Source organism: Dicentrarchus labrax, unplaced genomic scaffold, assembly GCF_905237075.1.
Source record: "Dicentrarchus labrax unplaced genomic scaffold, dlabrax2021, whole genome shotgun sequence".
Lineage (NCBI taxonomy): Eukaryota > Metazoa > Chordata > Actinopteri > Moronidae > Dicentrarchus > Dicentrarchus labrax.
In genome coordinates this window covers 11,267,683-11,284,719 of record NW_026136718.1, presented here as the reverse complement: position 1 = coordinate 11,284,719, position 17,037 = coordinate 11,267,683, and the positions used below count along the sequence as shown (strand labels likewise).

Genomic DNA, 17,037 nt, shown 5'->3' with positions numbered 1-17,037 from the left:
GTCAAATACGAACTAACACTATTATGACAAAGGGGCCCTGTGTTCTTTATCTGTGCTGTTATCTTTAATTTGAGGTCACTTGCAAAAACTAACTTATTGGTGTTGGAATGTATGCAGCTGTGCACAGGGTTATCACATATGTACACACACACACACACACACACACACACACACACACACACCGCTGGGTTAATGTGTGGTACTGTGGATCTGAGAAGGTGTTTCTCTGATTCTGCTCAGAGGTGTAAACTCTATGTTTAGAAAAACAATCTCCTCCAGTATGGTTCCCATTGGTGGGTGTGCACAGAAAAAGATCTAAGAACACAATATGGACACCAGCATTTAGTTTTTAGTTTTTATTAAATCCATGTTTAGTATGCAGCACACAATTTCATCTCCCAGCCATTAACTATAAAATATTACAATATATAGCCTCTTCTTGAAAATAAAATAGATACATTCAATAGACAAACTTAAAAAAAGACTCTTATCTGACAGTACATGAACTCAACTTCTGACAGTGGTTCCTGGTTTAGAAGCACTGATATAAGGCACAAAACATACATTCATTTCTTCCTCAAAATATTGTTACAACACAAATATAAAGGTTATACAAAAATATAATTAAATTCAAGAAAACTATAAAATTATAAACTTAAGCAGATAACATAATCAATTTGAAGAAACCCTGAGAAATTATTTTTGACTGACATTTATATAAGATTGTGGATATACTGTATAACCCCCAGCACCATTCACACCAAAGAGTATTGTAAAATGGTTTTAATACCAGATACATTTTCCTACATAGGCCCACAGTATAAATACTTTTTAGAATTTATATTAATTTAAAACAAGAAATATCTCATCAATAAATAAGCTAACATAACTACGAAGCATTTGATTCTAACCTTTGGTAGTTTTTGGGACAATTATGTGCTATGGACATGATTCAAGTAGCAATCAGAATGTATTGTGAATCAATACCCAACCTTAGAAATGACACAGTCTGTGGTCTTCAACAATGGCTAGGCCAGAAACTTTACCATAGTTATGGCTGAACTATGTGTCCATAGGAAACAAAACATTTAAAGGCCCTATACACCAATGCATGACAAACCAAACTCCACATATAGTTTGTAAAATAACTAAAAGCATCCGTGTTATGATATATATCAGAATATGTTATATGTTGCAATAGCCATACAGAAAACAAGCCTCTGAATAAATCATCAATCCTTATTTTCACTTAAAGATGAATTAACTCTTGCCTTCGTCAGGCTTATCATTCTCACACAGCACAAACTCACATATAGTTTATAGTGATACCGGTACTCAGCAAAATGTACTACCCTGAATTCTTAGTAATGTAGTACAAACCCTGCCACCTGCTGACTTTTAAATGTTTTCAACTAACGTGTTTTACAGTGAGAACCCTGAAAGAAGGTTCTTATTTGCACTTGACCTATGTTGTAACCCTACAGAAGTAATGCTGGGTTAAATGACTTCTGCAGTTAGTAATCAAATCAGCTGCCTGGACATGCATGTTTGTAGCTTACAGTAGAACAGAAAATGCGCTTTTTAATCAATTTCTCACACTTGTACTGTATTCACAGCTCTGGAAAGGCAAAAAAAAAAAACAAGAAAAAAAAACATTTGAGTAATGCTCTTAGAATCCTACCTACCCACTGGTTCAACACATGGAGAAATCCAAAGCTTGTTGTGCTTATGGTTGCAAAGCTATGGACAATCACTGTTTAGTGTCAGTATTAAAATTATAAATTGGTCTGTACTGACTACTCTGCTCTGATTTAGCTTAGTTTTGAAGCCTGATACAAAGTTTTGCAACCTCATTTTAAGTCGACAAAACAATAAATAAGGGGGGAAAAAAAACCTAGCAGCCCCTTCATTCCAGTGAAAGCTACTCATCCATAGAGTATAAGGAGAAAAAAGCTCTATCACCCCCCACCCCTTCTGTGCCCATTTGACTGGCTGCTGGTCCACATTGATGACTTTAAGAATATAAAAAGTTCCATTGGGCGGATGAACAGCGGTAGAATTGATAGTATGAAGACGGTAATATTTCACTCACAACCGCAAAGAGCAGGAGCAGGAAGCAAAGTATCAATAAGCCCTGTCACCAACTGGAAGTTAGAGTCTGCTGCTGCTGAAGCCTTTTCTAGGAGGATCCACATTTGAGATTCGGGTCGTGTATTCTGTGCCACATAAGAAACATGTGAGCTGAAAGGAATCTGTGTACCAGTAAAACCTCTTTATAGTAGCAAGGGTTGTATCCATCTACACTGCTGGAGGGAATGTGCAGTCCTGCCGTCCTCACACCCATGTGGGATGTAGGACCGAGTCCTGCTTTGGCCAAACACATCCCCATGTAAACATCGTCAATGGGAAGAATGGTTATGGACTGGGACATATTGTATATGACCAAAGCAGTATAGCCGGACAACAGGAAGCCCCCACCACCACAGTAGGGGGGATATGAGTCTGACTCCTGTACCTGAACTGGGATAAAATACTTGCTCCCTGATGATCTAATGGGCCCAACATTCTGGATGAGATGGCCGGTAAAGAGGTGCTTGCTTCCATCGTTATCCTTAAGGCTTTGGAGATACTCGACCATGTTGTCTGTGTTGGCAAAGACGTCATCATCACCATTCAGCAGGAAGCGAGCATTCGGGCAGTTTCTTTCCATCCACTCTAGGAAGAGTATCTGCTTCAAGGTGAGGTTGTAGAATGTGTCACTAAAGTCCCACTGGAGGATGTCATTGTACTCGCGTTGCTCCACCTCAAGGAGCTTGTTCAGTCTCTTCTTCTCAAATCCAGAACTTGTTGTTCCTGAGATGAACAACCTTTGGATCAACATGCCGTTATGTAACCTCTCTTTGGCCCAGGTTTTCCGCAGCACCTCTCTACGGTCGTAGTTCCCAGGGGAGCTTTTAATGACCAGTAAAAGGAAGACATCTGCTGACTTACCAGCTCCTCCACATTTGTCAGGAAGGTCAAGCAGCATGGGGAAATGGCGACAGTGTCGATGGTAGAGAAAGTCTTTAATACTACCAGGAAGAGAGCTGAAGCCTGAGATGTTGGCAATAGACATATTTTGTTGACATCTTTGCCAGGAGAATACATGGGAGTTGTTTTTGATGTGTTGTCTTATTTGAGGGTTGTTTCTTTTCACATTGAGATGGAGGTGAGAGATGGTCTTAGTGGTTTTGAGGTCGATAAAATCTTTACAGAGATGGAGGACCAACAGACTAAGACCTCCTGCCAGCAATACGGTTCTTGCTCTGATGTTTCTCATCCTTGAAACTCTGCAGGGACAAAACAAAACACAGTTTTCTTACCAAAACATCTCAGTGTGACATAGAGCAACTGAATGATCAGTTAGTTGTTTGAATATATTGAGGTTGGTTGTCTCGTGTCTCCCTTTGCATGGCACGCGATCTTTCACAAAACAAGACGATTCCCATCAAATCAGTTTACGAGTAGTCCTGTCCACATACAGCCGTGGTTCGCAAACTTTTTGGTGTTAACCCCTCCAAATTGATCAGGCCTGTATTTAAGAAGATCAGGGACCCCCGCCTGATAACATTTGATAACTGTCTCTATTTTAGATTGGCAGATTAACAGTGAAGATATCCTAATTTTCTAAAATCTGTGCCAGAGCCGGTCCTGACCTTCCTGGGGGCCCAAGCCAAATTCTGCTCGATGGCCTTCCTACCTTACTCTTAAACCATGTAAACTATTTGCATCACAGTCACATCCAGTGCTCCCACTACAATCCTTCCTCCTTTAAAACAGCTCCATCTGTCGGTCTAAGAATTAGTAGATCTATACAGAACAGAAGGAGGTACAAACAAATCATATTAATTTAATAGAATATTTTATATTGAATAATAAGTGACTGTTAACATTAACATTGTAGAAAATATAAATGTAGACACTAATATCCTTTTTATATCCCTGTACATATGTGCATACTCTGCACTTTACTGCTTTTTGCACTTCTGGTTAGATGCTAATCGGCATTTCGTTGTTTTAGGACTTGTACTGACAGTAAAGTTGAATCTAATCTAATCTAATAAAAATTAATATTTTACTCTGCTGCCTGGTCAGTCACAACAACATAAGTCTACAGGCGGCATCAGGTCCTTGAAGATATCCTAATTTTCTAAAATCTGTGCCAGAGCCGGTCCTGACCTTCCTGGGGGCCCAAGCCAAATTCTGCTCGATGGCCTTCCTACCTTACTCTTAAACCATGTAAACTATTTGCATCACAGTCACATCCAGTGCTCCCACTACAATCCTTCCTCCTTTAAAACAGCTCCATCTGTCGGTCTAAGAATTAGTAGATCTATACAGAACAGAAGGAGGTACAAACAAATCATATTAATTTAATAGAATATTTTATATTGAATAATAAGTGACTGTTAACATTAACATTGTAGAAAATATAAATGTAGACACTAATATCCTTTTTATATCCCTGTACATATGTGCATACTCTGCACTTTACTGCTTTTTGCACTTCTGGTTAGATGCTAATCGGCATTTCGTTGTTTTAGGACTTGTACTGACAGTAAAGTTGAATCTAATCTAATCTAATAAAAATTAATATTTTACTCTGCTGCCTGGTCAGTCACAACAACATAAGTCTACAGGCGGCATCAGGTCCTTCAAACTGGCTAACCCAGACTTCCTTTTATACACTTTAAAATATAAAGAGCTATTTATGCAATGGCTTGACTGAATACTTGATTTTATTGAGTTAATTTAAAACTGTGAGATGTGTACCCATGTTGCCCAGCATGCCCAGCTAATCAACAAATTTGATATTTAATCAATAGTCAATGTCAGTCCATTGCTCTCCCTCTCACGTTACAGACCTGCAACTGAACTTCAGCTGAGAGACTAGAATGATCCTTATGTTGTTTAAAAATGATGTGCGTCTGACAGGCATCACACCCATACATTATTGGACTGGTACGTTGCTGCGGTTGGAAAAAAACAGTTTAATTTTGTGGGTGACGCAAACATTATAAATAGTTGTGTTTCACTCTCACATTAGTGAAGAACAGACAGAGAGCTGCACTGCCCAGCTGTTAGTGAGACAGACAAATCTCACATCAATGTTGCTGTTTGTTTACTGACATCAAACCCAGAGAGAAGTTTATCTGCATCCTGTTATTGCAATTTACTCTTGTGGTGTTTTTTTTTTCCCTCTTTCTTTTTCTGACAGAAATTTCGCTCTTCCTCTATTATCTATATCATCAATCTGTTGACACTATTGAGAGGCGGGGCCCCAGTGTGCGAGCAGGGCGGACCGGCTCTGATCCGTGCACATGGGAGGAAGGGATGGATACTGAGGTTGTAAAAGTATCGCACATCTATTTCCTGGCTGTTAACGGATGTCATTTGGTCATCATCCAACTTGGATGGCTACTGGATAATAAAAAAAATACATATGAAACCATAAAAATCTGCACACCAAATAGCTCTTGAGAAAGAAACAAATATATAAAGCTCTTTCGCAAACACTTACACCTTATTCCTCTAATGATTATGTGTACCAAAGTGTAACTACATTGTGATTATCTTTACAATCTCTGAACTGTATATGGTGAAAACATAGCTTATGCAAAGTTTATATGCATAAAATTTGTTGAAATGGGGGTAAAAACCTAATGTCATCAGTTAGTGGTGTTGTTGAGCTGCAGCTGTTCAACTTTTAGTGTGTCTTATCCAGTCCCTCTAGCTCAGTAAGAGCAGTAACTAATCAAGCGGTTAACACTTGCTATCAAATGTCCTGTTAACTTTAGAAAGCACCAGTGTAAACACCAGTATTAAAGTTAGCCCACACCAGAGTGTTAGTCTGCAAGTCTTACTGAAGGGCAACTCTTGCTCTTAAATGAGCATTAAGCACTGCATGGCTTTATGCTCACTCCGCAGATGACTGGAGCATCATTTCATTTACAACAACTAGACTGGATGTGGTTTTCAATGTATCCAAAAGTCGAAACCATTCAAGATGTTTTTTCTGAGAAATGTAGACGATGGAGTTATACTTAATTTTACATCCAGTGTGTGAACTCTACCATGGGTTTTTTATGTGCGCTGCTATAGTTCCAAAGAAACTTTCATTGCTGCATTCATGGCTTTATTTCAGCACATCTCATCTCTAATAATCAGTTAATAACACACATACATCAATAATAGAAAAATACAAGACATAAGGAAGAGACTGTCCTCTGCCAACAAATTAGAGCTGGATATTTGAGTAATTAAATTAAATACTTGAGCTTAGTCGTAAAGTACAAGGCCCATAAATTAAAGCTTTCACACATTTGGCCCTAACTTCAACAAACAACAAGCCAACAAGAACGAGCAGACTGAGCTTCAGACATGAGGTGGCATGCTCTGTGTCGACGCCTATTCTTGTTGTTACGTCATCATGTCCCTACGTATCTTGTATCTATGCATGTATGTGTAAAAGCCATGTACAGACTGCAGTGACAAATTTCCTGTGAAGGACAATAAAGTATCTATCTATCTATCAATCTTGGCGTCTGTCTACAGAATCCTCACGTGGACTTTTATATGGGGTGTGGGGTGTCAACAAATCAAGTGGTGTCATGTCCCCTCAAAATGGGTGGAATATGTTGATTTCAGACATTACGTCACTAGAACAAACTAAATACTCATTTAGTGAAACATGAAAAAAAAAGAAAAAGGGAAGCTCCCAACATTAACATTACTGCAAAGATGACAGAAAAATGACCCGCCTAGACTCAACGCTCTGCCTCACTCAGCATGAGGAAATCATGCAGTAAAACATTCAACTGACTGACTGCATGGAACAAATATACAGTCAATATGAAAGCTGAGACTAACACTACCCTGTTTGGTTTCTTTGTGCTGTTCAAATACGATTAATATAATGTTTCTTGTTTGACACATTTACCTTTCCCTCATCATTTCGTAACTTTGCAGTGTTTCTAAATGATGCATCAGCAATTCAGGCCACGGTTATCTGGCTTTACTGTAAGTAGCCATTTCTCTAATGAAAGTGGCTAATGACTAGAGGAAACTCATTGACTGAAAGACACCTAGCAGCATATTTTACAGCCTAAAATATAAATATTATCTACAAATAGGCAGTGGTGGAATACAACTAAGTACATTTACTCAGGTACTACTTAAGTATTTGTACTTTACTTGAGTTTTTCTGCTACTTTAGGCTTCTACTCCACTACATTTCATAGGGAAATATTACTTATATTTCACTTATTATTACTTTTTACACCTCCTACATGTATTTGACAGCTATCGTTAATAGTTACTTTGCAGGTTAACAATACATACACAATACAAACAACAACAAATACAACAAACAAAGTGTATAAAAGAATTAAAAACTGGTTCCTTCTTGACCCACTACAAATTAAAATGCTGCTTACACACGTCAGTAATAATAATCCAGTAATATGACAAATAAATACTGACAGGGACGTTGCATAATTATGCTTTAAGTAAATTTTTCTCATAATACTTATGTTCTTTAAAGACATTTTTTGTTCTGTATTCAAAGTAATAGGCTTGAATTCCAGACTTTTACCTGTAAGGAAGTGTTTTAGATGGTGGTGTTTCTACTTTTACTTAAACATGCACTAACTTTACAGTCTATTTAGACATTACTTATTATTGTTTTTATGAAGAAATGCCTACAACAAGTCTCCAAAGACCTCCAGCTAGAATTCCTGTGTGACGGTGACCTATTTTGATTTCATTTTACTTTCAGTTCTTAGTAATCTGCTTAGAAACTGTGATTTAACAAAAGCTGAAGATCTCCTTTGGTGTTATATACAATATCTTTTTTTATCCTTCTTTTTTAGAAAACCACATTTACCTATTTTTGTTCCCAGATTTCTAAATTACCTGGAGATAACATCTTTGGTCAATAATAACATGTAAAGACTTTCCTTTCAATTTCTATTCCTGTTAGTCTACCCGCTGTAATCCTTATGGGATTGTTGTCACAACCTACATCGTCCATTGGGAGAGAGAAAACATCTCAGTCGTTTATAAACGGTGGTGGAAAGTAAAGATGATTTTCAAACTGTACTTTGGAGTAATGACATTTTATATTATTTACTTTTATTCCACTTCATTTGAAAAGGAAATATACCTTTTACTCCACTTCACTCATTTGACAGTAAAAGTCCCATGAGAGCTTCTTTCTACAGAAATGAAACAGAAGCCTTAGCCGTTTGATGAATCATGAATCATAATATATAAAGGTAAAAGAATGTACTTCAACAGGTTTATTGGTACAATTATGCAGCTATTTCAACACTCATATCACGTTGGCTTGTGTACTTAAGGAAGTTCTTATTTTAAGTATCAGATAACGCAGAAGCAGAGATTCATACTGTACTTTATTAGTATTATATTATATTATATCAGTATTTTTATTTATTGTTACTTCTATTCCACTTCATTTCATAAGGAAATATACGTTTTACTCCACTTATTATATGACAGATATGGTTACTAGTTTCTTTTGACATAAACAATAGACAGGATATGCTTATTAAAGACAATACAATGTTAAAGATTAAATCAGTGGTTACCAACTCTTTTGGCCGCAGTGTTCAGGTTGGGACCAGTTTTCACATTTCAGATGTCTATCCTGAAAATTATCCGATATATATATATATTCCACAAAAAAATGAATTCCAAACAATAAAAATAAAGTTGTGTAGCAGAACTTAGTGTTTTCCTGTTTTCTCTCCTATAAATCATCTCTGGACACCTCTGATTTATCTTGTGACCCTTTGGGATAACCCACTCCCTATGTTGGGAACCTAAACTACCAAACTGTATATCTCCAAAAACTTACTGAGGCAGCAGAAGAAGAACATGCGTGAGCAAAGGTTTATTGTAGGATTATTTATTAAGCTCTCTATTTGCTGTCACTAACATAACAGTTATCTAGGATCCAATCTCTACAAAGACTAGGCTGTAGGAAGCACAGTAGGGTAGAAATACATTTAAAACTGAACGTCATCTGACCACTTCCTTTAAGACATCACCGAACCATGCAGATATTTCACGGAAAAATAAAAATATACTTTTACAGGTTTACTACCACACCACATTGGCTGATGTGTGTTCAAGGAAAGTCGCCATTTAGCAGATGAAAACATAAAGTGACATTTTATAAACTATTCACAAAACGGACCATCATTAACAGCGATGCATAGTATAATAGAACAGACTTTGCAAGAGAGACTTGGTTAAAAAAATAACATAAATAAACGTTTTTATAGATGTTTCTGTTTATAAAGCGTTGTTTCCCCCCGAGCCGATACTTAGCCTACATGTTAATAATCACCTCCACCTTAGATTGGACAATGTTTCCATTAAGCCTCGAAGACAATAAAAACGTTATAAATGTTTTAAAAACGGTTACTACTGTTATCTGAAATATATTACATATAGATATATTTAATTTACCTTAAAACGGACACATAAAAGTGAGCAGCTACTGGACACACAACATTATATGAAGTGGGCTTGTATAGAGATACTCACCGCTAAAAAGAGATAAATCCTGTCGTCTGTCTCTGAAGCTGCACAAATGATAAATTAACCCAGAGTGCTGCAAGTGTGCAGCCTGCAGGGCGGAGCCAACCGAGAGCGTCATACATGCATCTGTCTATCTATATATCTATCTATCCATAGGTAGAGCATATGAATTATGATACAGCGTTTTACAGTACTTTAACTACTGTAAACTTTACAATATATTAAATAAACTCCACCACAGTCAGATATTAAACCACATTATACTGTTGTTATATTAAAGTCCAGCTGACATGAGAAATTAAATTTCTTTAACCTTTAAGATAGCATCCCAGGGTATATTGTACCCGTATTTATGCCCAAAAAAATCACAATTTCTTTGTGTTTTTATATCAAAATCAAATCATTTTGTCTTTAAGTAAAATAAAATGTGACGCTGCTTACCATTAGGTAAGCATGAACTAACTGGTTTAAATAATAATGATATGATGACATTCACCTGTCAAACCAGCATTATAATGAAGCACTGTAGTGCTGCAGAGGTGCCCTGGCATACACATTGTGTTCTCCAGGTGTTTGATGTTACAGACCACCCAAAAATGTCACATCATTATGATTTTAATGTATTTTTTTAAAGTGAAAATTTCTGATTCAGAAATGATTCCCACCGAATCGTGAATCGCAAAAAAAATCACAGTACGATGTTTTTACTATATCGTGTAGTCCTAGTAACTACACCCTTCAGTGGTGCTCCCTCATTCTCAGCAAATTTAAAGAATACATTGAGAGACCTGCAGATTCTGTGATTTTGGGGTATGTGGCCTCGACTGGAATAAAACACAGACTGACCACAGCAGGCTAACAGCGAGCTATAGCTGAGCTAGCGGCTGTGTTGTAGCCAAGAGTGAACCTATCATGATGTCACCCGTTGGTTTGAAGCCTCGAGTTCGGCATTTTGGCCATGCCAGCAGAGGCGAAGTACTGCAAGTTGAGCTGCACTCATTGGCTGCGCAGTTTCAACTCATGATACACTAAAATATGTTTCTGAAATGATTTTAGGTGAGAACGCAGTAACAGAAATCTGCTTCGTATTTGATCAGCAGCACCTAGTTTGATGGTTTGATTTAAGTTTCGTGAAGTGCAATCACAAGGTAGCCACAGCCAAAAGCATACATGGCTTTATTGTCTATTTTACTTTAATTTGGACCATAATTTACTAAATGAACATCATAATGTATGGAAAAAGACTTGCAAACTAGCAATTGAGACCATAAACTTGTGCAGAAATTGTTCACTTAACCAAAAAATCAAGTGACAAGTCGGGTCATTCCTCCATAAGACTGTATGGCATTGTTTTTCTATTGCAGCCAGGTCCGCCAGAATTGAAAAATACTAAGTAAGGTTTCACAAAAAATAGCCTGAACTCCTGTGAATGATGCATCTCTATCAGTATACACTTGAAAATGAGCACAGTGGTTTCACTGACCCCCACTCAGAGTGGAGGCTGGGGGAGGTGGGCTGTCCTCCTCTGGTTAGAGGGCATTAACGCTGTTTTTTTAAATATACAGGGGTGTTGAGCCATTTTTAATCCACAAAATGTAGATTTTCATAAATTTAGTAATTATGTACATTTTAACAAAAGCATTGACGTGTTTCATTACAGTACAGTCAAGTAATTCAGTTTACAGCTAAAAAAAAAAGTGAACACAGGGTGAGTTGCTTACTGGAAGCAGCAGATGGAGAGCTGGTAGATGGCTGGCTGGCAGGCAGTATGTCAATCCTGGTTCTTCATCCACTCTCCGGCAGATCGTTGTCGCTGCATGATTGGTAGCTACTCTCTCGCCCAGTTAGTTAAATTGAAGATCCTTTTTTCTCTTCGTGTTGACATACTTACCCTTGTTTTTTCCTGTGCCTCAGGATCATCACCTACTCTTCAGCTACCTGCCCGCTCCTTCTTATCAGCCACACTGCCTCCACCTTCAGTTCCACTCTGCCTGGATCCCAGCCATTATCCCCTCACGTCACCATTTCATCAGCTGGTTTTTAATAAAGCCTGTCTTTGGTAATCATACTCAACCGAGTTTGTGTTCTGCTTGTAGGTTCTTCTGTTTAACCAACATGTTATTATTTTGAGGTAAACTCAGGCATTGCACAAAAACATTGCAAAAAAAAAAAACATTGCTAAGAGGAAGTGCACAACCACAAATGTTTGTTAATATTCATCAAGTAGGTTAAGGCAATGGTGGACTTGTGATTGTTGTTTAGATGAACAAGACAGCGATGGGCAGCTGATCCTTGAGTCCTTGAGATGTTGGGCTTTACAAACTCAAAATAATGATCTAAACTTTGACACATTAAAGTAAACTAAATCGTGAATGCAGATGCTTCCATAAAGGGCACAAGGGGTCTGAATCTGGCCTCCGCAGGCACCTGATCTCACCTATGAGCACCTATGTGAAATTTTATAGCGATTAGACAGCGCTCACCATCATCCTCATCAAAACACCAAATGACAGTAAATATTACAGAAAAATTGTATTTAATCCCTCCAGTTTTGCCTCTTTCTGCACACATTCATGTCCCATTAATGCATGTTACTAACTTCTCTTCGTCCCTGGAGTTCTTGTGCTTTTTGTCTCGCAGGTTCTCGTGGATCCTGGTGGTGCCTACTGCCACGGTCCTGCTTGATTCCCACTGCTAATTATTATCATATTATAATTATAATTAATTATTATGGTTACTATTATTATTGTCCATTGTCCCCAATTGTTGTGGCTGTTGTCGTCGCTGTCTTCGTCATCGTCATCGTCATCATCATCATTTGCAACTTTGTCTCTGTCTCTGTCCTTCTCTCTTTCTTCAGAAAATCTTTTGGGGCAAAGTATTTGGGCCAAACAACTGGATGAAAAAGAGCTGGGTGTCTTGAACTGTGAGCTCATGAGTGGGCATGCATAATCTTAAAAGCATTTGTAATTAATAGAAATGTACATTTAAGGTCACGTTAGGTCTCCATTTACGGGAACTCAAGTACAAAGCTGTTTACAGGTGCAGGAGCTTTGTACTTAGTCAAGAGATCACAGGAAATGCCTAGTCAGTTTACAGAGGAAACCTTATTCAGAACACTTCTTACCACATTATAACAAACTGGATGTCACTGCATGATGCTGAGTGTTCAGGTTTAATTTATCTTAATGTAGAAGCATGATAAATTATTCTAACAAAGGAATATTTACAGGACATGTGAGGCAAGCTAACTCCAATGAAGTATAAAAACAGTTCAACCCCAAAGGAAAAAAAAACACATTAAAAAATACATAACTGACAGCAATTTACCCATGTCATTGTTCATGTGACAAATGCTTTTTCAACCAAAATGGAGAAGGGGTGGAAACCTTTTGTCCGTTATTTAGATTTTACTGTGTAATGTCTTTGTGGTTTATAGTTTAATACCCACCCCAGATTAAATGTAAGACATCAGTCTGCTTTAATTATTATTATGATAGAAAGTGATCCCGTACATCATCATGATGACAGTATTGATAAGAAACATGAGTGTAAGTTTATGTATTGAAGCATTCACTTTATTTCTAATGTGTCCTTTCATTTACAGGCACTCATTGTTTGCAATTCACAAGTTCAAGTTGAGTCGAGAGTCAGTGTGAATGGAAATCTTTTCAGAATTTCTTCTGTGTTTCTCATCTATCAGTTTGAAAAGAAAGTTAAAGTTGATCACACAATGCAAAGAATTGTAGCACCTGTAGAAACCACTTCCCCTTTCCTGCCCTGTTTCTCACAATCATACTCACAATGTCACTCATATCTTTAAATAACACATTGTCACACATAAAGACTCAGTTTCAAGTTTATCATGAAACACATTCACACTGAAGACTCCCAATTAATTATCATACCATCACAACAATTTTAAGATTCACTTTCAGTGTGTGGGCACTCGCAGTGGCTCTCTGTACTGTTGTCTTCAGAATGAAGACATCCCTCCATTTTGTGTCGGAGGCGCTTCTTAAGCAGAAAGCGCCTCTGCATGAAGGCAGTGTTGTACTCCTGGGCTTTTAGCTTGGCATAGTATTCAGAGAAATTGTTAAAGAGGAAAGAGATCGGCATGCCGTTCAGGATGATTCCAAATGAGATGCAGCCAAAGGCCACAATGCGGCCCAGGACAGTTACAGGAACCACATCCCCGTAGCCCACAGTGGAGATGCTGACCTAAGAAAGAAAAGTGAACAGTCCCATATTATTCAGTGTTCCTTAGCATTTTCTTCACTATAGCATGGTTCTCCATGCTGAAAAGCTAAAATTGAATGAAACTAGTTTACGGTAATGCAGGTCCCTGTTGGCCAACAATAAAAGGCTCTGAGAACTGATAAGATAAGAGATCTTATTTCATGCATCAGAACCTTCCAGTTGAAATGATAAGAGATCTTATTTCATGCATCAGAACCTTCCAGTTGAAATGCTGCCAAACTGGTGTAGCTGCGAAGATTTGATCAATTGTTTACTGAGGGCAGCAAATAAAATCTACTGTCACTCACTGGCTACTCAGGATCACTGTGAGTTGTATTTGTTGGAAACACACGGCCACAAGGCACTGTTGGAAGCATTATTTATAACACTGACACATTAACACAGCCAGTTAATAAACAGTAACATAAATGTTTTAAGTGTAAGGTTAATCTTGAATTGCCCTTGAGCGAGGCATTTCTGTGGCTAAAAAAGAGCATTTCTACCATAGTTGCATATAATATAGAGTCTAGGAGTTTTGTGCTTGACAATTTATAAAAACAGGTGGTTTTGGTCTTCATAAAGCTAATCAAGGAGGGATTGTAACCAGTAAAACAAGCTCCTGTGTTGCCAGGTTGGAATAAAAATCACTTTCCTACGAGTTTCCATTCGTTAGTGTTGTATTGAGGACTATATCACATATTTTGTCTTCTAAAGCAGGTGTATGCAGAGGAAGAAGACAGGTGACAGTCAGATGTTTTTTGGATTAGGACAAAATATAATGTCTAGAAGCTGGAGCATGACATTCAGTTATTCAGCTACTGATACTCACTGCAGCCCACCACCAGGCATATGGGATACTGCTGATAGGAGATCCCTCAGTCTCCCACTCGGCTGAATGAAGGAGAGCAGAGAAAGTGAAGATTCCCATGGCAATGAAAAGGAAAACGCAACTAGCCTGCTGGTAACACTGACGCAGTGTGAACCCAAATGCTTTCATGCCAGTGGAGTGTCGGGCCAGCTTCAAAATCCGAAATATCCGCAGCAGCTTCAGGATTTTGAGGACGTGGCTGAGCTTGCTGACCCGAGCCATGGTCCTGAGGTCTTCCTGTGCATTCATGTCATCAGAATCAGTAAAGGCTTCAAAGATGAGCTGGATGAAATAAGGCATGACTGCCACCATGTCCACAAAGTTGAGTCCACTCTTCAAAAACATGATGATGTTAGGAGTGGTGAAAAGGCGGATTAAATATTCAAAGGTGAAGAACACAATGGTGATGATCTCCACCCATTCCATGTGCGTTCTGTTGTTAATTCTGTATGTTTGAAGTTCCTCCACAGTGTTTAGAGTCATTGCGACAATGGAGAAGAGCACAAAAAGGTTGGAGAGCACAGTAAAAGCCTTTGCCAGAGTTGAAGAGTATGGATCCTCCACAAAGTTCCACAGAGTCTTGCGCATATTCCCAAATATCATGTCCTTGAAACACTCGTTGTCATACTTCACCTCAGTCTCAGCCATCAGCTCCCTGTCCACCTTCAGGTTGTCCTTCACCTCGTCGACCCTCTCCTCAAACATCATCCAGCAACAGAGCTGAGTGTCTTTCAGGCTCAGGCCCCAGAATGCAATCTCCTCCTCGAAGTTGATGGGGCACATTTCCCGTATGACCCACAGCACTCCACTTGTGTAGAAATGGAAGATGTGGTGAAAGAAGGCAGGGTCGCGGTCAAAGAAGAACTCGTCCTTGCGTACAGAGTAGTCATCACAAAGCTTGAGGAGTTTTGCTCTGTCCCTGCAGAGGGCCAATGAGCCTATCCGGGTTTTAGGATATTGAGCGGCACACTTTCTAGGGATATGAAAGACCTTTCCCCCGACATTGACGATGATGCTCTGTTGCTGTTCTGGTCTGTATTCTGCTTTGGGGCACTCTACTTTAATGCCAGGACTGTCCAGATTTTCCAGAGATCTCCAGGCTTTGACTGCTTTCTCCTGAGAAAATGGGAATGTTTTGTTGTCCTCTACACCCTTTGACAGACAGTCGACAGTTGAGCGGCGGTTTTGCAAACATCGCATTTGCAGTTGGACATTCTCTGAAGCCATAGCAGCTATGGTTCAAGGCAGTAGGTCAATGAAACAGAAGAAAAAAAGGGGGGAAAAAGCATAACAGGAAGCACTCCAGGAAAAGGATTCTATCAACACATGGTATCTTCCTGAATCATCAGAAATTGTGCAGCAGAACTGAAACCCTGATGAATAGCATGGCTTCCTGTTTTTCTGGTGGCTGAGATTGTAGTCCGGAGAGTCATGGGTAGAGAAAGAGATTCCCCTCTCTGACTGTTACTGTGAAGACAACACACTGACATTTAATTCATCAGACTAGGAGATCAAGGGCGAGCAGCAGGCAAGTCATCAATTTAATCTTATTTGTGCCTTTCCAAGTTTCTTTAAGCAGTTGTAAATATAGGTGAGGAGGCGGGATTAGCAAACAAAGTTGATTTAAGGATTTTAAAGTGACGAGACATAAGGCCAACCGCAACCTTTTTATTTGTAATGAATTAAGATGTTTTTTATTCCGCTTTTTTATTCTTTTTAATGTTACAGATGTAGAATATTCTTGCAAAAATATCACTTGATATTTGTTACGTGATTTCCCACTGTCTGTGGTACTTTGGTTAAAAAAACCATACAGTGGAATTCATTTTTTAATTAGAGCTGAGACTGATGGGAATGTCATTAGTTGTGCAGGTTTTTGGTCATTATTCGGCAAATTAGAGTTTACATGAAAAGTCAGGAGATCACCAAAGTCGTTCAGTCCTCTGGAAACTTGGATATCTGTACCACATTTCATTGCAATCCATCCAGTACTGATTCAGATATTTCAGTCTGGACAAAAGTGGTACGCAAGCAGACTGACATGACAATGTTATCAGCACATTTAAAACAGCACACAGTTACACGTTCCTGAGTTAGGGAAGTCTCAACATCCTGCGGTTTACTTGTACATAGAGTGTAGTTAGAAACAGGGCAAAAGGTTAAATGCATACAACAGCCTGTTTAACAGTTGCGTATGGTTTTACAATGACCAGGTCAAAGGGTTTTATGGGTTCTTAAAAATTGCCATTACAGCTTCTAGCATCATGCGCTGAATGAGTGACATAGTTTGCATTTCTCTCTTCCCACAGGGCATTGATTATTAT

At 38.6% G+C, this 17,037-nt stretch overlaps 2 protein-coding genes across 4 annotated transcripts in view; both read right to left on the bottom strand.

Annotated features, from left to right (window-relative positions):
* Nucleotides 1-341: 341 nt before the first annotated feature.
* LOC127350389 (N-acetyllactosaminide beta-1,3-N-acetylglucosaminyltransferase 3-like) lies at nt 342-11,645 on the bottom strand. The gene is made up of 2 exons (XM_051376945.1): nt 11,328-11,645; nt 342-3,329 (listed from the first exon to the last, which is right to left on the bottom strand). Exon 2 carries the CDS (start codon nt 3,317-3,319, stop codon nt 2,180-2,182), a length of 1,140 nt encoding a protein of 379 aa, XP_051232905.1. The 5' UTR covers nt 3,320-3,329; nt 11,328-11,645; the 3' UTR covers nt 342-2,179.
* Nucleotides 11,646-12,125: 480 nt separating this feature from the next.
* LOC127350246 (potassium voltage-gated channel subfamily V member 2-like) overlaps nt 12,126-17,037 on the bottom strand; it is a 7,482-nt gene continuing 2,570 nt past the window's right edge. Inside the window, exons 2-3 of one of the 3 annotated variants that reach the window (XM_051376673.1) lie at nt 14,675-16,180; nt 12,126-13,827 (exon numbers count right to left, since the gene is read on the bottom strand). In XM_051376673.1, the coding sequence (XP_051232633.1) occupies nt 13,528-13,827; nt 14,675-15,940 (1,566 nt within the window). In that variant the 5' untranslated portion in view covers nt 15,941-16,180 and the 3' untranslated portion in view covers nt 12,126-13,527. Of the gene's footprint in view, nt 13,828-13,952; nt 14,019-14,062 lie in introns of those variants that run through there. The other 2 variants (XM_051376674.1, XR_007880539.1) reach the window with 2 other exon arrangements.